Source organism: Scyliorhinus torazame, chromosome 22, assembly GCF_047496885.1.
Source record: "Scyliorhinus torazame isolate Kashiwa2021f chromosome 22, sScyTor2.1, whole genome shotgun sequence".
NCBI classification, from domain to species: Eukaryota; Metazoa; Chordata; class Chondrichthyes; order Carcharhiniformes; family Scyliorhinidae; genus Scyliorhinus; species Scyliorhinus torazame.
In genome coordinates, this window is record NC_092728.1 from 66,623,530 (window position 1) to 66,645,016 (window position 21,487).

Genomic DNA, 21,487 nt, shown 5'->3' on the forward strand with positions numbered 1-21,487 from the left:
TCCCGGAAAGCTGAACGAGCCGTCCGATGCCCTATCCCGCGGCACATGTGCCAACGCACAAATAAACCGTCTCCAAACCCTCCACGAGGACCTCTGCCACCCGGGGGTCACTCGGTTCTACCATTTTATAAAGTCCCGCAACCTCCCCTACTCCGTGGAGGAGGTCCGTACAGTCACCAGGAACTGCCACATCTGCGCAGAGTGCAAACCGCACTTTTTCAGGCCGGATAGAGCGCACCTGATCAAGGCTTCCCGTCCCTTTGAACGCCTCAGTCTGGATTTCAAAGGGCCCCTCCCCTCCACCGACCGCAACACATACTTCCTGAACGTGGTGGACGAGTACTCTCGTTTCCCTTTCGCCATCCCCTGCCCCGACATGACAGCGGCCACAGTTATTAAAGCCCTTAACACCATATTCACACTGTTCGGTTGCCCCGCATATATCCATAGCGACAGGGGGTCCTCCTTCATGAGTGACGAGCTGCGCCAGTTCCTGCTCAGCAAGTGTATAGCCTCGAGCAGGATGACCAGCTACAACCCCCGGGGGAACGGGCAAGTAGAAAGGGAGAACGGCATGGTCTGGAAGACCGTCCTACTGGCCCGACGGTCCAGGGATCTCCCAGTTTCACGGTGGCAGGAGGTCCTCCCGGACGCTCTCCACTCCATCCGGTCGCTGCTGTGTACTACCACTAATCAAACGCCTCATGAGCGCCTCCTTGTCTTCCCCAGGAAGTCCTCCTCTGGAACGTCGCTGCCGACCTGGCTTGCGGCCCCAGGACCCATCTTGCTCGGGAAACATATGCGGGCACACAAGTCGGACCCGTTGGTCGAGAGGGTTCACCTCCTCCACGCGAACCCGCAGTACGCCTACGTGGCGTACCCCGACGGCCGACAGGACACGGTCTCCCTGCGAGACCTGGCGCCCGCCGGCAACACGCACACCCCCCCGACACCAATCACCCCCTCCCTGCCACCGGCGCACCCCGCAACCGCCCCCTTCCCGGGAGGATCGGTCCTCCTCCCATGTCCGACCAGGAGTGAAGCAGAAGCAGACACCGTAAAGCTCCCGGAGATGACAACGCTGGAACAAGCACCTGCACCACCACCGGGGCTGAGGCGATCGACAAGGAAGACCAGACCGCCCGCTCGACTCGTGGCATCGGTGTAACACAAGAATGTTGTGGGCTTTAACGGAATGATTTTTTTTCTTCTTACGAATATTGTAAATAGTTCACAAACCCTGTACATAGCCCAGTGTAGGGCAAAGTGTAGGGCACTGTAATGACATGCAAAAAAGGTTTTTCCTCCCAGGACCAGCCTTGTAAACCCCTACCACCATGCGAAGCACCACCCCGCCGGGTTCATTTTTAACAAGGGGTGAATGTGGTAGTATGCATTAGGGGTCATGTGGGACTGTGAAGCCGTGATGCCATTGGCTGACAGATCCCGGGTCCTGGTTGGCTGTTGATCTCTAGCTCCGCCCTGAAGGCGGAGTTTAAGAACCAGAAGTTCTCCCCGCAGCTCCAGTCTGTTGCTGAACTGCGGGGAACAAGTCACGCTTAATAAAGCCTCATCGACTTCATCTCTATTCGTCTCTCGTGAGTCATTGTGCGCTACACTTAGATAACAGCATCAAAACAGTATACAGTTATTGCAGGTGTGATGTCATTAAAATCACATAAAATTGTATTCAAATACATATGCAAGAGCTTTTAAGCTACTTCCAACAAATTACACTTTTTTGATATTCTCTGCAAAATTTCTATGTTAAAATTAACAGAATAAAAAAAGGATTTTGACCACATTGTGCACCGTATCCATATTCTTAGTACAGCCCAGGAAACCATGATTATTCTAGAGTTGTGGTCGTCAGGTGAGGTGTTTCTTTTTGCGATTCTCCACTTATGAGCTACTGAATTTGAGAGTCAACATTTGATCCTTTCCTTTACTTGTATTCAAGTGAGTTGAAGCAAACAAAAGCTATCCTAGTGTCCTGAGAAGAAATAAAAAGGGAACATTAAAACTCTTGTATCTTCCACCTCCGCTTGATTGATGGAGGGCCAAATCTTCCCTGGAGTGACAATCACTACTAGATTGCTACTCCGCTCCTTTTTACGTCGCTCAGTCTGGAGTTGCACATTTCTCGCAGGGTCATCTAACCTGGGCCTGCTGAGGAATGCGCAGTGTGGCTGCTCCCGGAACAGCTTCCTTTTCTATCGCACTGGTTGTAATACAACAGGAAGTTTAAGTGTTGCAGCCAATTTGGCAGGAGAGAACGTAAGTGTGTGTGAGTTAAGGGGATAAGATTGGTCAGGAGTTGGGGGAGGGGGTCAGAGGGGTAATCACCTGGCTAGAGGGATACTCATGGGGTGGGGGGGCAGTCGGTGGTTAGTGAGGTAGTCAAGGGGTGGGGGCTGTAAGTGGTGAGTGGAGGAGGGGGAACAGTTGGAGAGTTGGGGGCAAATCCATCGTACAGTTACCCAGACGTTTAAAATGGTTTTAATCCTTCTAACCATTCCTGCACAACTATTCTGCTAAGGCAGTTAGAACCATCCAAAGTCTCCAACTTTACATTGGAGTTTCAGAGGGTTCCAGACACGGGGGCTGTCTGGTGCGGTGAGTCCCCGGCATTCTCCGACTCGCCAGCTAGCCAGCCAATGGGGTTTCCTATTGTGGGCATCATCATGCCATCAGGAAACCCCCGGGCTGCCAAGGCAACAGAGAATCCCGACAATGAAGGATCCAGCCCAGGGTAATTGCCCCAACAGGTGTTGAAACTTCCCAGTCAGTTTCTGTGCAATCCTGGTGTGGGTCTTCCAAAGAGTAAACCTTCCTGGGTACCTCCAGGGAACAAAAGACCTAGGCCATAGGTCATGTAACACTCCATCCCCAGTTTTCTCCAATTATTGCTGGCTGACCCTGCTTCAACTTTACTCAAGGCTTTCTTCTCACCCTGCTGCCCCAATGAGTTGGCTATCTTATAACATCCGTTATAAGGGTCTTTAAACTGTGACTAAGTTCACCAGTTCCAAGTAAAACACCGCAATTCATTGAATCCGTAGAATCCCTACAGTGCAAAAGGAGGCCATTCAGCCCATCGAGTCTGCACCGACCCTCCGAAAGAGCACTATACCTGGGCCCACTCCCCGCCTTATCCCCATAACCCCATGAATCGATCATGGCCAATACTCCTCACCTGCACATATTTAGACTGTGGGAGAAAACTGGAGTATCTGGAGGAAACCTACGCAGACACGGGGAGAACGTGCAAAGTCCACACAGTTACCGAAGGCCGGAATCAAACTTGGGTGCCTGGCGCTGTGAGGTAGCAGTGCTAACCACTGTGCCGGCCTTTGAAAAAAGATACCCAATCCCCTAACATCAGGGATATATTTGGCCTCTGCTCAGCAACTGCCCAGGGCCATATGATTGAGATCAGAAAATTATTATAGGTGCACCTGCAGGGATAGAGCTCAGTCCCAGCATTCCATGGTGCAACTTGGTGGACAATGGCCTTTTGTTGGACCTTATCCTGTGAGCAAGATTTTGGCCTGAATTGTTGGCAGAAACTGAGGAGGGATACCAGGGAAGGGGACCTTGTTCTGGTCCGAATGGCTCCTGTCTGTGCATGGCTTAAAAAAATGAAAGCATCTGAATCTTCAAATTGGCCAGGGCAGATGGCAAACGGAACCCAGGGATAAGTCCGGGAATGTTCATATCATTAAGATTTCAATACCGTGAAACAGATTTTATTCAAGAGTTCCACTTTTATTACATTCGAGCAAAACATTTTACACTTTACAGACCCTTTTTCCAATAGGGATGTTAGAGACCCGAGGCGAAATTCTCCGGTATCGGCGCGATGTCCGCCGACTGGCGGCAAAAACGGCGCAAATCAGTCGGGCATCGCGCCGCCCCAAAGGTGCAGAATCCTCCACATCTTGGGGGGCCCAGCCCCAACCTTGAGGGGCTAGGCCCGTGCCGGACTAATATCCGCCCCGCCAGCTGGCAGAAAAGGCCTTTGGTGCCCCGCCAGCCAGCACGGAAATGCCATCTCCGGCGGCGCATGCGCAGGAGCGTTAGCGGCCGCTCACGGCATTCCTGCGCATGCGCCGTAGAGGGAGTCTCTTCCGCCTCCGCCATGGTGGAGACCGTGGTGAAGGCGGAAGGAAAAGAGTGTCCCCATGGCACAGGCCCGCCCGCGGATCGGTGGGCCCCGATCGCGGGCCAGGCCACTGTGGGGGCACCCCCCGGGGCCAGATCGCCCCGTGCCCCCCCCCAGGACCCCGGAGCCCACTCGCGCCGCCTTGTCCTGCCGGTAAGAGAGGTGGTTTAATCCACGCTGGCGGGACAGGCATTCTAGCTGCGGGACTTCGGCCCATCCGGGCCGGAGAATCACGGGGGGGGGGGCCCGCCAACCGGCACAGCGCGATTCCTGCCCCCGTCAAATCTCCGGTGCCGGAGAATTCGGCAACCGGCGGGGGTGGGATTCACGCCAGCCCCCGGCGATTCTCCGACCCGGCGGGGGGTCGGAGAATCTCGCCCCCTATTTCCAATAGGAACTTGGTCACAGTTTAAAGTCCCTTATAACAGATGTTATAAGATAGCCAACTCTTTGGGACAGCAGCAGCAGCATTAGGCCCATAGTGGGCGGCATGATAGCACAGTGGTTCGCACTGTTGCTTCCCAGGGACAAAGGTTCGATTCCTGGCTTGGGTCACTGTCTATGCGGAGTCTGCACCTTCTCCCTATGTCTGTGTGGGTTTCCTCCGGGTTGCTCCGGTTTCCTCCCGAAAGTCCCGAAAGACGAGCTTGTTAGGTGAATTGGACATTCAAAATTCTCCTGTGTACCTGAACAGGCGCCAGAGTGTGGCGATTAGAGGCTTTTCACAGTAACCTCTGATGTGCGATCAATTACCCTCAAGACAAAGTGATTTCATAACTGAAGGCTTTAATCTACTAGAACTTGTTCCCCTGCAGCTTCGGTACAGAAAGTTAAGGCTGCTGGGACGGCACCGTTTCTTATACTCCGCCTGTCAGGGCGGAGCTACGTACAACAGCCAATGGTAGACTCCTGGGTCTAACCAATGGTCATCAGCCTCTTAGGTACCGCAATACCTGGTACTACCACAACTTCATTGCAGTGTTAATGTAAGCCTACTTGTGACACTAATAAAGATTATTATTATTAGGCTAGAGTGTATTCATTCTTACACAGCTCCCAAAACTGTGCATCCCACGGAAGGTTCCAGACTGTAGAAAGTGTCTTTAAGGAGCCTAATTAACGATGTGGGTTACCTCACTTTCCTGCCCTAACACCATCTCTCCTTCCGCCCTCATGAAAATCGGCAGGGTCAGGAACAGAGGCAGGAGGCCATCACGCATGACTTTGGGGCCAGTTATTTTCTGTTACCCACCTCTGCTCCAACTTGATCCCAGCAACGAAAATACAGCCTCAGCAGCTGTTGTCAGGTAATGATGATGAACTCTTGACAGCGTCACCATCATTACAACTGCAAAATCCAGACAAGCAAAATATCCGGGATACAAAACATTGCCACATTTGTGTAAAGGGCAACCTAAACAAGGCAATAATGCTCGTTAAATGTGACAGCAACCACCCATTTCATAGTCAGAAATTTATAATTTCATTCCTCACAAAAGTTGTACCACCAGGAAGTGTAGATTCTGATAATTCAAGAAATCTGCCATTATATTTATTTTATTTGCTGTGGAAATTGAACAACTGGCACAGCTGACACGATGGATATGGGAATTGTCCAGTCGTTGATTTTTAATTCCGTTCTGGGAATATCGCACTATTTTAGTGCAAATTCTGCTTGAACTGGAACGGTTTCCCAACGTGGCTGTTTTCACAGGACCTCTGGAATGTGATCATTTTACAGGGCTGTAAATCACACACACACGCACAACCCACACCAAATGAATCTTCCCGGTGCCGGATAGTAAAATTGGCAGACTGATAGATTTAATTAGGAAAGAATGAGCTAATGGCCACCTGTCAGTTGTAATAAAGTAGTGATGTGGAAGAATGTTGGAGCATTCAAAAATCTGTACAGTATATGCCTGGCCTTGTTCTCCAACTCAGAGTTTCTACCTGACCAGCATTATATTATGGAACCTTTGCACTAAGAGATCACCTCAAGTGCGCGCTACCAGATGTTTTGCTTTAATCTTCTAGATTCAAAGTGGACGTAACGTTATCGCAGCTGTAACCCATACTGCCATCCTTTTCAACACATTAAATTCAAGATTTCATCACCATTATTACTGTGAATTTTAACTTTTGTAAGCATACAATTCATGCTACACATGATATGGTTTTATATATAACCATATATAATGGGGGGGGCATGGTAGCACAGTGGTTAACACAGTTGCTTCACAGCTCCAGGGCCCCAGGTTCAATTCCCGGCTTGGGTCACTGTCTGTGTGTCACTGTCTGTGCGGAGTCTGCACATTCTCCCCGTGTCTGCGTGGGTTTCCTCCGGGTGCTCCGGTTCCCTCCCGCAGTCCAAAGATGTGCAGGTTTGGTGAATTGGCCATGCTAAATTGCCCTTAGGTTAGGTGGGATTACTGGGTTACGGGGATAGGGTGGAGGTGTGGCCTTAAGTGGGGTGCTCTTTCCAAGAGCCGGTGCAGACTCGATGGGCCGAATGACCTCTCTGCATTGTAAATTCTATGATTCTATAAGAGAGAGAGGGGATATTATACTTAATAAGTTCAACCATGCAGTGTTAATTTCAAAAGATATCTACAAATTGTGCAACACCTTTAAGGAACCAAGGAGCTTTATTTGAAAGCAAATAACCACCAACCTAAGTGATGAATGGCATTTCTTCACAAAAGTAATTGCTGGCCTTTCAATGAAAAGTATGTCCCAAGAGGCTGACAAAAATGCTTCTTTTGCAAATGCCTGTGGATTCCCCCTATTTTCAAAGTCTGTGAGGTTGAAGTCTGTGAGGGAAGGCCAGACTTGGCATTTTCTGACTGAGAAGGAGGAAGTGATCTTACAGAGATATAGGAGACTGTTACGGGGAGGAAAAGTAAATCTGTCTTTCAATTAAATTAAGAACATACGACAAGTTAAAAAGGTACACTTAGGACTCATCTCGGGAAATTCTTCACACAAAGAGCGACCAACTTGCGGAAGGGATTTCCAAATTGAGTGGCGAAAACCTAAAACCCTAAATGGATGAGTTACTCAGGACTAAACGGCTTTCCTCATTGTAATTCCCTTGTAATCTTGTAAATTGACATGATTTGGAAAGAAGCTAGCAATACATATCTGGCAGTGGAAGTTAAAGTGCAAATCCATTCAGGATTTTCAACATTTAAGTCTTAACTCATGAAACATTTTTTGTGGGTTGGTATTCTAGCCAGATGGGAATTAAACTGAAGCAGTCTCTGTTAATATTTTAAAGTATCTCTGCCTTCTCTGTCATTGTTGTATTTTGATATAATTTAAAACTCACAAGCTTTTAATTAAATTCAATAATGGTGAACTGCAGATGGGATGGCTTTGAGCTTTACATAAATACACACACAAACACAGACACACGAGCACACACACAGACACACAAATGCACATTCACAGGCACACACTCATGTATGCACCGGCTCACACACACATATACACATGCACACGTTCAGGCACACAGGGACAAGCGCACTCATACACACACGCACGCATGCACACAGGCAGAGACAAAAACCCAGAGTGTGAAATAATGAGACTGAGATATTTCCATTAAACAGCTGAATTCCCACCATCATATCGCTGCTGGAGATGGAAAGATGATAATGAAGTTTGAAAATTTTGGCAGTCATTTATTTTTGTGTGACCCTGGAAATTCATGGTGTTGGGGGAGAGAATTATAAATTCTACTGAATTAGCATTGAAACACATTGAATCATGATTTGCTGGAACAAGGGATCTCACAGCATATGCCATTGAGTTAGATTTTATCTTGCATGCTTCAGCGTAAAAATGTTTTGCAGCCTAACTTGCTGGAAGCGCATCCTGATAATGGCGGATTACCTCAGTGAATGGTGGGGCCGATGGTTACCGATAAGAATAAAGGAGTGAGAGGGCAGCACAGATGTGCAGTGGGTTAGCCCTGCTGCCTCATGGCGCCGAGGTCCCAGGTTCGATCCCGGCTCTGGGTCACTGTCCGTGTGGGGTTTGCACATTCTCCCCGTGTTTGCGTGGGTTTTGCCCCCACAACCCAAAGATGTGCAGGCTAGGCTAAATTGCCCCTTAATTGGAAAAAATGAATTGGGTACACTAAATTTTTTTAAAAAGGAATAAAGGAGTGAGAAATAAACATAAGGACTGACATGGGAGGTGAGTTAGTATGAGTGAATTCATTATAAAATCAGGCGAGGGCAGCACGGTGACGCAGTGGTTAGCACTGCTATCTTACGGCGCCGAGGGCCCAGGCTCGATCCAGGCTGTAGGTCACTGTCCGTGTGGAGTTTGCACATTCTCCCCTTGTTTGCAGGGGTTTCGCACCCACAACACAAAGATGTGCCGGGTAGGTGGGTTGGCCACGCTAAATTGCCCCTTACTTGGAAAAAATGAATTGGGTACTCTAAATTTATAAAAAAAAGAAAATCAGGCACAGAAAGAGAAATAAGGAAAGTGAAAGAAAGATTAGATTGAGAGAAAGAGAGAAAAAAGACAACGGGAAGGTATGAAAATAATTTCAATTCCACGTTTTTAAAGTTTTAACAACAATTCAGTACTTGAGGGAGTGAGACTCAACATTTTTAATTACCCACTTTCTGGGCCAGAGAAGATGATTGACATAAATAGATGGCTATTAAAGTCCGGGGGTTTCACTATGGTGTGGGGCTGCCCCACAATGGGAAATACCATTGACCAGCCAACGTAAGGGAGCATCCCGCCAGCATGCTGAAACAGAGATGTGGCACGGTGGGACGGAGATTCCAGCCCCGCATTCCTAATGACCAATCCACCTAACCTGCACATCTTTGGACCTTGGGAGTACACCGGAACACCTGGAGGAACCCCACATAGACATGGGGAGAATGTGTGAACTTGACACAGACAAGGCTGGAATTGAACCCCAATCCCTGGCGCTGTATGGCACTAGTGCTAATTAATGAGCCACCTTCTACCACTCGTCACCAGTCTAGAAAAATGGGTTCCATGATAATCAGATATGACAATTTTGAGAAGTAGTATCTTTTAGTGGATAAGGGTTAAAATCGACAATTAATTAAATAGAAGCTTTGAATTGGATTAATAATCCCTAACTCTTCTCTTACCATTTGTATTTTTATATAATCTGCACAATTTCTTTTTGCTTTGAAATTAGACTTTGAATGTTTAGCTTCATGTACTGAGATGAAATTCCTTTGCTCATTATTTGAAGTGGGGATGATAACCAGCTTCAGAAAACTAGACAGAAGAATTCCAAACAGAATTGGTAATCGCTGATATGATGGTTTTCAAAGGGCCTACTTTCAAGGCAATTATCCTTATCTTTTCCTGTGGAAAATGACTGGAAATGTGCCAAGCTGAAAATCAATGCGTAAGTCATTGTAATTAGGAAAATGAAACAAAAATTACTTGGTATCCCAAACTACCAAAATTAGAAGAAGCGAGGAAACTGAAGTAAATTTGTTCCCAGGCCTCATCAGAATAAATAAAGAGTGTCAGCAGCATCAATTAGGTACCTCAACACAACTTACCTGCTGGGGTTAAGTCCAGTATGATGAAACCAATCAAAAGGCAAACAGCCTCATAGCTGCCCGCAGTACTCCTGCTCCTTTGGGCTCCATAGAATACAGACATTTTTCCAAGTTTATGAGTCCTCCAGCAATGCCTTGAAGGAGCAGTCATCAGGCTGCTCAAAATCAGTAGTGCCGGTCAGATTTTCCAAGGCCCAAGTAGGCCAAATGAATATCACCGCCTGAAATAATAATTCTCAACCAATTTAGTGGTAGCCTGAACTCTCCGATAGGTGGAGCACCATCTGCACTAAGTTGTTATTATTACGCCAGGTGTTGACCCACTAAATAGAAACAACACGTTAAAGTTAGGCCCCACTGTGAGGTGGGAGACACTAGTTTCAGAAAATGATTTATCATATTCGGAAGCACGGTTGTTAGCACTGCGCCTCACAGCGCCAGGGACCCGAGTTTGCACTTTCTATCCGCGTCTGCGTTGGTTTCCCTCGGATGCTCCGGTTTCATAGATTCATAGAATTTACAGTGCAGAAGGAGACAATTCGGCCCATCGAGTCTGCACCGGCTCTTGGAAAGAGCACCATACCCAAGGTCAACACCTCCACCCTATCCCCATAACCCAGTAACCCCACCCAACACTAAGGGCAATTCTGGACACTAAGGGCAATTTATCATAGCCAATCCACCTACCCTGCACATCTTTGGACTGTGGGAGGAAACCGGAGCACCCGGAGGAAACCCACGCACACACGGGGAAGATGTGCAGACTCCGCACAGTTAGTGACCCAAGCCGGAATCGAACCTGGGACCCTGGAGCTGTGAAGCAATTGTGCTATCCACAATGCTACCGTGGGAGGAATTGTGCTATCCACAATTCCTCCCACAGACCAAAGATGTGCAGGTTAGGTACACTGACCGTGCTAAAATTGCCACTTAATGTCCAGGAATGCACAGGTTGGGCGGGGTTACGGGGATGGGTTGGGACGGGGCCCTAGGTAGGGTGCTCTTTCATAGTGGTAGCATCGTGGTTAGCACTGTGAATTCACAGCACCAGGGTCCCAGGTTCGATTCCCTGCAGGGTGACTGTACGGAGTCTGCACGTTCTCCCCGTGTCTGCGTGGGTTTGCTTCGGGTGCTCCGGTTTCCTCCCAAAGTACAAAGATGTGCAGGTTAGGTGGAATGGCCATGATAAATTGCCCATAGTGTCCAAAAGGTTTAGGAGGGGTTATTGGGTTAGGGGGATAGGGTGGAAGTGAGGGCTTAAGTGGGTCGGTGCAGAATCAATGGGCCGAATGGCACTGTACGTTCTATACTCTATACTCCATGGGCGGGATTCTCCCATTCGGCGGCAGAGTGTTCACGCCGTCGGGGCGAGTATGGCGCTGGAGCGGTTCATGCCGCTCCAGCCACCCATCCCAGCGCGAACTGTGTGCCGCGGGATCCGCGCATGCACAGTGCCGCCGGAGCCAACCCGCGTCTGTGCAGTGGCCTCCTTCAACGCGCCGGCCCCGACGCAACATGTCGCGGGAGTTCAGGGGCCGGTGCGAAAGGAAATAGGCCCGGGCAGCGAGAGGCCAGCCCGCCAATCAATTGGCCACGATCGCGGGCCAGGCCCCATCGGAGGCCCCCCTGGGGTCGGAGCCAACACCCCCCTCCACCTCCCCCCCTTTCACAGGTCGCCCCCCGACCCTGTGTGCAGAGTTCCCTGCGACCAGGTGTGGACGCTGCCGGCGGGACTCTTTTTCAGAGCAGCGGCTCGGCCCATCTCGGGCCGAGAATCGGCAGCCCGGTCGCGTACAGTGGTCCGCGACCAGCGCCGCGCCAAACGCGGAGAATCGCGTGCCGGTGTCGGGGCGGCGTGGCCCGGTTGCGGGGATTCGCCCGGTCCCGGGCTGGGAGAATCCCGCATCTTAGGTCTGTGCAGACTCGCTGGTCAGAATGGTCTCCTTCTGCACTGCAGAGATTCTATGATCTTAATCATTTTGTTAAGTCTTCTGGAAATGCAGTGATGCTTGCATGATGTTGATGAATGATGAAATTCTCTGCCTAATCCCGCAGTGATTGATGCGCCAAGCCAAGTGGAAATAAATGAAGTCACAGACACCACTGCTCACATTACCTGGTTCAAACCATCTGCCCGCATTGAGGAGATCAGCCTATCCTATGGGATTCCAGGCAGTGAGAAAGTAACTGTCGAACTTCCTGACACGGAGACAGCCTTTTCCATAGCCGAGCTTCAGCCAGACACTGAATATGAAGTTTCTCTGGTTTCTAAACGTGGGGACATGAGAAGTGTTCCTGCTGTCAATACTTTCACAACAGGTAAATCAATATTTTTAAACTGGTGAAATAATTTACAACAATTCCGTATTGTGCTAGTTTGTCACAGTTGCATGAACTAGCTGTGCATAATAGCTCCTTATTTAATGATGCTAATGGTGCTAAATAAATGCAAGACATTTGTGTTTTGTCATAGCATTGTCTAACATTGTGTACAGTGCAGTCTATTCACAATTCAGTTTCTTCTTTTGGTAATCAATTAATAATATATCAATTATATATCAAATAAATATAAATCAAATATATATAATGCAGCTTTCACTTTTTGTAGTCAATAGATATCTCTGAATGTTGCTATGTCACTTTATAATGAAATATTTATAAAATGCACCAATAAGTACCACTTAATTGTGAGAATGTTAATTGATTTTCTCTACCATTCCCCAAATATATCATTATTTTGTTAAGGCTTAACAATATAATCCTGGTTCTTCGGACTACTTTGTAATTAAGTGTCCGTTAAACTGTAATGTACAGTATCCTGGTTTGTGATTGAAGACTCTTTTAATTCTCTTGAATGCTCATGGTAGACTTCAAAATCCCCTCTGTTGTTCTTGTGTCCCTTGCTCCAATGCTATGTTTTTCCGTCTAGATCTTGATGCTCCTAAAAACCTCAGGAACGAATTGCAAACTGCTGACAGCATCACCTTGGAGTGGACAAACACCAAAGCTGCTGCCGATAGTTACAAGATTAAATATTCACCACTGGCAGGAGGAGAGCACAAAGAAATCACTGTCCAAAGGAGCACTCAACCAACCACCAGAATTAAGATTTCTGGTAATATTTCCTTTAAGCTCAGGGTATTCTTCTGAATCTGAAAAATTGACAGGAAGTCCAAAACTGCCTTGGAGCGTTTTAGTATTAATTAGCTTGTATTCCACTGAAGATGACTGGTTAGAATGTAATATCTGACTGGAACACACTTGGGCTTTTAATGATATGTTAAAAATAAAAGGAGACCAAACCACTTCACCACAAGATCACACAGTCACAGGGCGCGATTCTCCGAGCCCCGCGCCGGGCCGGAGAATCGCCGCAACCGCGCCACAACGCCCCAAGGTGCGGAGAATCGGCGGCATTTGCGCCGGCGCGTTTGACGCGACGCCGGCCGCGGGCCGCTGGAATCGGCCGGGCCGCAGATTTTCCAGCCCGGATGGGCCGAGCGGCCGCGCGGAAAAAGCAGAGTCCCGCCGGCGCCGTTCACCCATGGTCGCTGCCGGCGGGAACTCTGCGCGAAGGGTCGGGGCGGCCTGTGGGGCAGGGAAAAGCACTCCTTCACCAAGGGGGGGGGGGGGGCCTCCGATGGGGTCTGGCCCGCGATCGAGGTCCACCGATCGACGGGCCGGCCTCTCCCGCCCCAGGCCTACTTTGTTGCGCGGCCGGCCCCTGAACCCCCACGCCATGTTGCGTAGGGGCCGGCGCACTGAAGAAGACCCCCACGCATGCGCAGGTTGGCGCGGCCCAACAGCGCATGCGCGGGTTGGCACGGCGCCCATTTGCTGCAGGGAAGGGAGGCTGGAGCAGCGTGAACCACTCCAGCACCGTGCTGGCCCCCTGTGGGGGTCAGCATCGGTCATCCTCGTGCCCATTTTGCGCCGTCGTGTTATGTCGGTGCGAACACTAAGTCTCCATTTTGCCCCCCATAGAGTTTTACAGTACAGAAAGAGGCCCTTTGGCCCATCGTGTCTCTGCCGGCTATCAAGCACCTATCTTTTCTAATGCCATCTTCCAGCCCATGAAGTCCATGCAATTCTAATTTGCACTCATTTGCTCTGCTTGGCGTTTGTAGCTAATAATGTTTGGAAATGGTTGTCTCCAATGTTTTTCGGGGGTGAAATGGGCTCACAGAGAATCAGAAGCACCATTTAGAAGCTCGATTTCTTTTCCATTATAGCAGAGAAATTTCACCACCATTGCCTGATTTGATAAATCCTAAATTACGATGCCACGATCTGTTAATATCAAAGATGCACAAGGAGGGCAGCACAGTGGCACAGTGGTTAGCATTGCTGCCTACGGCACTGATGACCCGAGTTCGAATCTCGGCTCTGGGTCACTGTCAGTGTGGAGTTTACACATTCTCCCTGTGTCTGCGTGGGTTTCACCCCCACAACCCAAAGATGTGCAGGGTAGGTGGATTGGCCACGCTAAATTGCCCCTTAATTGGAAAAAATAATTGGGTACTCTAAATTTTAAAAAAAAGATGTACAAGGACTGGTCAAGATTAATGTGAGGGGTTGCAGAGATAGGGTGCGGTGTGGGCCCAGATAGAGTGCTCTTTCAAACGGTCGGTGCAGTCTCGATGGGCTGAATGGCCTCCTTCTTCACTGTAGGGATTCTTTGGATTTGAAAGATGTTCAAGCAAATGAGAAATTTGGATGTGACTTCTAAGGCTTCAGTGTTCATATCTGCACAACCCACAAAAGACAAAGGGCTGGGACATCATGCAATGATGCGTATGAGAATACACAAACCCAGGACTGTCTCAAGAGCCCCTCAAATACGTTTCTAGGTGCTTTTATACTGTATAATACTTGTAATTCTCTATCATTTCCATGTTGCTATTCCCCATCTTGAGTTATCTGTTGGAAGTAGTGTTGAATTGTCACCACAAATTTCGGGAAAACTGTAAATTAATGACTCGATTATCAAAACAATAGCAGCCCCAAACCAGAATCATTCATTTAGCAGCATTAACATCTTCAAAAGAATTGTTATTTTTCTTTATAAGCCCTGGATTTATGAGGTCACTAGTTCATACCCGTGTGGGATTAAAAAAATGTTTCCTACTCTTTATTGCATATTGAAATACCTCAAGGAACAGAACGGGTTCTTCTGAATCAACTATTTTTGTTAGAAGCGAATGATTGAAGTCAAGGCTCTTTACATGATTTCCTGCTTGAGCACTTCATCTAACAGGACCATATCGAGAACACCTTACCTTAATTTTTTTTCTCCTCTTGTTGTCTTTTGCCATGGAACCCCAAGCTTGGATTTCCTGAGGACCACAGCTTTGTGTTTCCTACTCTTTTCAGCCTTGAGTGTAGGCCCCAGTCCATCATCAGGATCCCTCATTTCCACAAAAAAGACCTGCTGATTAATTTCTATTCACTTCCTGGATTTTTGCTCCACGGAATGGACAACTCAATCCACCATAGAGTCTGAGGGATTGGGCAGCATATGGCGCAGTGGATAGCACTAGGACTGCGGCACTGAGGACCCGGGTTCGAATCCCGGCCCTGGGTTACTGTCCGTGTGGGGTTTGCACATTCTCCCCATGTCTGCGTGGGTTTCACCCCCACAACCCAAAGGTGTGCAGGTTGGGTGGATTGGCCACGTTAATTGGCCCTTAATTGGAAAAAAAAATAATTGGGTACTCTAAATGTTTTTTTTTTAAGTGTCTGAGGGATTTACAGCACAGAAAATAGCCCCTTTGGCCCACTGTGACTGCACTGGCCATTAAGCACCTCCCTATTCTAATCCCATTTTGCAGCACTTGGTCCATAGCCTTGAATGCTATAGAACTTCTTAACATTTATTTAACAGTCATTGAGTGAGAGCACCGAATAGTCTCAAGTTATGGCTAACTGAGCAAAAACATATCACCAAACAAAATTAATCTTTTAATTGACCCTTTTTGAAAAGTAAAAATTTTTTTTAGAGCTGTAAAACATGAAAATAACAAAGTATGTTACGTAATAGGCGCCTTTTAATTCCTATGAATTCCACTTTGGAGAATTGATTTTTCTCAGCCTATACAATTGCACCGATTTGCCTCAGGCAGCAAATATTAGTACATCTGGATCAGAGTGCGCATCTGAAAAGGAACCTGCCTGCTTTTTCTTCCATTCATATGAATGAAGCAAAATTGGACAACTTCTATTACAAGTATGCGCTTCAGCCTGCTCGAATTCCCAACACTCAGCCTATGTTATCAAGGCCAGACCCAGAATGATCTCTCCTAATTATTTCAGAAGGGTAACAAGCATCCCATGGATATTTTACATCACAAACATTGTACAATCATCGGTCCTTAAGTAAACATATCTTGGACATGTTGGAATTGCACATTTCAGGATGTTTCCTTGAAGTATAAATTATGGGCAGTATTTTTCGGCCCTCCCTGCCAGTGGGATCTTCTGTGACGGGTTCCCTGGCATTGGGGTAGGTGCGCCATGCTGTAGACATCGGCAGGACCAGAAGATCCCACCGCTGGCCAGTGGCAAGCCGTTTCTGCTACCAGAACAAATGCCGCAGGGGGCGATGGTGGGAGGAGGAATCTCGCCCTATGTTGTTGTGTTGTATTAACAGAATGGCAGCCTAGAGAGCAATAATCTGCTGCTTTATAGTTGCATTACATTTTTTAATTAAATGAGAATAATTTTGCATTATTCAGATCTGCAGCCCGGTACCGAATATGGTTTTGGAGTCAGCGCCATTAAAGGCCACCGAGAGAGTGCCCCTGCTACTATTAACATAGCCACAGGTAAGACCTAGGCATCAGATTGCAAACTGAGATGATTGATTACTGTTACAGTAAAGGAGAACTTAAAGGGGCAGCAATTATTCTGGGCATCACATTGACATCTTTGGAGTGAGTTGCTGATATAAGAATGCCATAACAGACTGGAGGAGGAGTAGACCACATGGCCCATCCAGCCTACTCCACAATTCAATACAATCATGGTTGATTTTAGATATCAACTGCACTTTTTTGCCCATCCCCCACATCACTTGAGAGACCAATAGCAGGATTTTCCTCCCGCTCCATGGCGTATTCTGGCACCGGGGTCTTCTGGTCCCGCTTGTGGCAACGGGTTTCCTGCTGAATGCACCCCTTGCTGCCGCGAAACCCATGGTGGGGGGGTGTCGACGGTGGGGCATAAGATCCCACCAGCGTTAACAGCCAGAAAATTCCAACCAAATATCTGTCTAACCCAGTTTTCGATATATTCAATGTTTGAACATGAGAATTCCAAGGAATCATGACCCTTTGAGTGAAGAAACTTTTCCTCATCTCAGTTAGGATCATGCACGTATCCTAAGATTGTGCCCCTGTGTTTTAGATTCTCCAGCCAACAGAAACAACCTCTTAGTGTTTACCCAGTCATAAAGCCCCTTCAGAATTTTGTATGTTTCAATTAAATCATGGACTGGATTCTTCCACGAGACGCGGACAATGGAAAAGTCCATTGACCTCGGGCGGGATCCTCCGGTCACCGGTCAGGCGCGGCAGGAGAATCCCGCCCCACTTTGCATTCCTCTAAATTTCAGGAAATATAGGGCCCATTTTATCAGCGTTACAGGACAACCCTGTCATCCCAGGGAATCAGCTGGTAAACGTTCTCTGAACTGTCTCCAATACAAGTATATTCTTCCTTAAATATGGAGACCAAAAACTGCAAACAGTATTCCAGATGTCGTCTCACCAAAGGCCTGGACTTTGTAGCAAGACTTCTTTATTTTTGTGCTTCAATCCCTTTGCAATAAAGACCAGCATGCCATTTGCCTTTTTAATTCCTTGCTCTACCTGCATGCTTACTATCTGTGTTCCATGTACGAGCACACCCAAATCTCTCTGAACATCAATATTTACAAGTTTTGCACCTCTTAAAAAGTAGTCTCCTTTTCTTTTCTTACGACTGAAATCCCACAATTATACTCCATACATAAATATCATCTGTTGCCTGCTCACTTAACTGGTCTATATCACTTTGCAGCTTCATTGCATCCTCCTGAAAGCTTACATTCTCCCCAACTTTGTGTTATCAGCAAATTTAGATACATTATTATCTGTCCTTCTTCCAAGTCACTAATATAGTTTGTACATAACTGAGATTCCAGCAATGATCTTCGCAGCACACCACTAGTCGCAAGCTGGCAACTTGAAAATAATTTATCCCGACACCCTGCTTCCTGCCAGCAACCAATCATCCGTCCATACCAATATATTACTTTTTGATGGAACGTAAATTCAATTCATGAATTTGGAATATAAAGCTAGTCTCCGTGATGGTGACTATGAAACTATCAATGATCGTTGTAAAGACCCTCCAGGTTCATGAATGTCGTCTAGGGAAGGAAATCTGGCATCCTTACCCCGTCTAGCCTGTGTGACTCCAGACCCACAGCAATGTGGTTGACTCTTAACTCTTCTCTGAAATGTTCAGTTCAAGAGCAATTAGGGAGGGGTAGCAAATGCAGACTTTGCCAGAGATGCTCATATCCCATGAAAGAATAAAGGAACTCCCAACTCCATGCACCCGTACGTTACGTATTAACATTTTGTGTGGCACCTTATCAAATGTCTTCTGGAAATCCAAATGTACGATCAATTTTGTTACCCCTGTATATGGATCCCTCTTGTAGGGGAAGAGGGTCCTACAACAGATGTTAAATACCTAAAAATAGTGTCCACAAATTTATCGTACCCAATTTCTACCTTTGAAAGTTGTTTCTTTCAATGACCCTCCCAAGTGAAGCAATCCTTTGCAAAAGAAGTCATTTCGTAACCTTCTCTTCCCTGAAAATAACAAATCTAAATTTCTTAAGCCCACCTCACAACATTGGCTCTTGATGACCAGAATCAGTTGTGGGTGAATTTTATGGGGACATGTATTCCTCACCCTCAGCCCTCTCCCCTCCACACCACCACCTGCCCCCACCCAACCCCCCTCACCCCCTCCCCAGTCTGGCTGTCCTGCAGCCATAGTACACTGGAGGCTGCCTTACTGATGTAAGAGTAGGAATTCTGTCCATAGAGACAGGGAGCGAGATTCTCCCTTCTGAGGACTATGTACCCACGCCCGCTGGAAAACGGGCGAGAATCACTCCGGGCTTTTTCCTCAAAGGTCCAGGGTGATTCTCCGTTTTCCAGGGGGCTAGCAGAGCCCCGACGTGTGTCCCACAGCTCTGCCTGCCGGCGGGGCCCTGCTAGCCAGAATGCGTGACCGCGCATGTGCGCGGCGGCCCACCTCGGCGCGAGTTCCGCCGACATGGCAGAGCTGCACAGTGGGCCCACGCGGAGGAAGGTAGGTCCCTCCCAGATCGCGATAGCCTGCCGATCGGTAGAACCCAATCGCGGGCCTGGCCATCATTGAGGCCCCCCCCCCCCGGAGTCAGATACCCCCACCATGACCCCCACCGCGGCCGCGGGTCCCAGCTCCCGCCGGGTGATACCACATGTAAACCACGCCGGCGGGAGTTCGGCCAGTTGACCGCGGAGAATCGCCGTGGGGGCCTGTTCCAACGGCCCCCGACTGGCGCCACGTGGACCGCGCACGTGGGACTGGCGGGTCCGCGGAGGAACACGGAAGTGCCGTCTTGCCGGATTTACGGCCTGAACGGTTATTTTCCGCCCCCCCGCCAGGTTGATTCCGGCGCGGAGGATTGGAGAATCCCGCCCAGGAGGCCCTGCCCTCAGTCAGATTGACCAGAAGCTTGTTAGTCTGCCAGCACCAAAAGCAAGTCAAGGTTGCAATTGGGACCACATGAAATCCCCAGGGATTAAGAGCATGGACACCTAACTTTAAGGTAAGTCCGGATCAGGTGGAGAGGAGTGGAGTGTTGGGTTTTAGAGGCCGGGAGGGAGAAACAAAGGTGGTGGGAGAAAGGAAGCTAGCCCCAACCGCCCCTCCCCCCTCCTCATCCACATCCCCACCAAAAGAATGTACAGGTGCGGCCTTTTCTGCCCAATCTCGTGTGTTCAAGGAAACCTGCGGGGCTGGCAGCCTTCCTTCCACTTAACCCCACCGTATGTATTATTGTGGCACATTTGTAATGAGTTCCTTAACTTTCTGCTATTTGGCCTCTTTAGTGACCTCATTAAACACAAGTGTGGGAGGGTGGGTAGGCTGACACTTTACCCAACCCCCCCACCTCCATAATATGGAGGACAGGTTGGGTATGGGTGGGAGGGAGGTGGGCTGACCAACCATTTTATATGCACATCTGCCCCACCGCCTTCCTATATGTCAGAAGTTGAGCTGTAAAATTCAACTCTTGGTTTCTTGCCTCTGTTTCCTCTTAAAGGTAACAAGAATTACACCTTAGCGACAACAACATATATATTAAGAGTCACTTGGTAGTATAGAATTTGAATATTGCTGAAAAGTGAGACATATTTCTGAAGCCTTTTGTCTTGCACTCATCAGGACAAATGCAAGAATGCCAAATCTCAAATGATCCCGGTAATTTATATTACAGGAGTAAACACGGCTGATTGGCTGGTAAGTTGACTCTGAACTCCCCAGAAACATTGGGAGCCTATAGTTCCCTGGTGCTTTGTCCATGGCAATGTGTCAACCAATCAGAATCAACTTACCAACAAATCAGTACCTTTTTCTTCTGTAGTATAAATTGTTGTGATTCTTTGAAATGTTGCATTCTTACATTTGTCCAGGTAATTTAGCAATAGGGGAGCAGGGAGAGGTGGTGCAGCTTTCATAATAATAACCATGTCACACCATACATTTTACCATTTAAGCTCAAGTTGCTTGACACATTAATCACTCCACACAAAGCAGGGCAACAATCAAAGGTCCTGCATTCATCACATCAACATGGTAACCCCCACAAACCCATACCAGCCATAATTGACTGCCTTTTTGATCAAAGCAAAATACTGCAGATGCTGGAGATCTGAAATAAAAACAGAAAGTACTGGAAAAACTTAGCAGGCCTGGCAGCATCTGTGGAAAGAGAAACAGAGTTAACCTTTCGAGCCCAATATGACCAGAAGATATATACACAGACGAGGTTTACCAGGATGTTGCCTGGTATGAAGGGCATTAGCTATGAGGAAAGGTAGGATAAACTCAGTTTGTTCTCACTGGAACGACAGACATGATATGGAGATGCTAGTGTTGGACTGGGGTGAGCACAGTAAGAAGTCTTACAGCACCTGGTTAAAGTCCAACAGGTTTGTTTCAAATCACTAGCTTTCGGAGCACTGCTCCTTCCTCACTGCTCCTTCCTTTCATCTGAGGAAGCAACAGTGCTTCGAGAGCTAGTGACTTGAAACAAACCTGTTGGACTTTAATCTGGTGTTGTAAGACTTCTTACTGGAACGACAGAGGTTGAGGCATGACCTGATAGAAGTCTACAAAATTATGAGGGGCAAGGACAGAGTGGATAGTCAGAAGTTTTTCCCCAGGATGGAAGAGTCAATTACTAGGGAACATAGGTTTAAGGTGTGAGGGGCAAAGTTTAGTGGAGATGTGCGAGGGCCGTTTTTTACACAGAGTAGTGGGTGCCTGGAACTCACTGCCGGAGGAGATGGTGGAAGCAGGTACAATAATAACGTTTAAGGGCGTCTTGACAAATACTTTAATAGTATGGGAATAGAGGGATATGGGCCCTAGAAGTGTAAAAGCTTTTTGGTAGACAGGCAACTTGGTCGGCGCAGGC

The 21,487-nt window shown here is 47.9% G+C and overlaps 1 protein-coding gene across 15 annotated transcripts in view; it reads left to right on the forward strand.

Moving 5' to 3' along the window:
• tncb (tenascin Cb) overlaps positions 1 to 21,487 on the forward strand; it is a 417,727-nt gene that overhangs the window by 322,820 nt on the left and 73,420 nt on the right. For all 15 annotated transcript variants that reach the window (XM_072488244.1, XM_072488246.1, XM_072488245.1 and 12 more), the window contains 3 exons: positions 11,797 to 12,060; positions 12,671 to 12,856; positions 16,476 to 16,565. In XM_072488244.1, the coding sequence (XP_072344345.1) occupies positions 11,797 to 12,060; positions 12,671 to 12,856; positions 16,476 to 16,565 (540 nt within the window). The remainder of the gene's footprint in view (positions 1 to 11,796; positions 12,061 to 12,670; positions 12,857 to 16,475; positions 16,566 to 21,487) is intronic.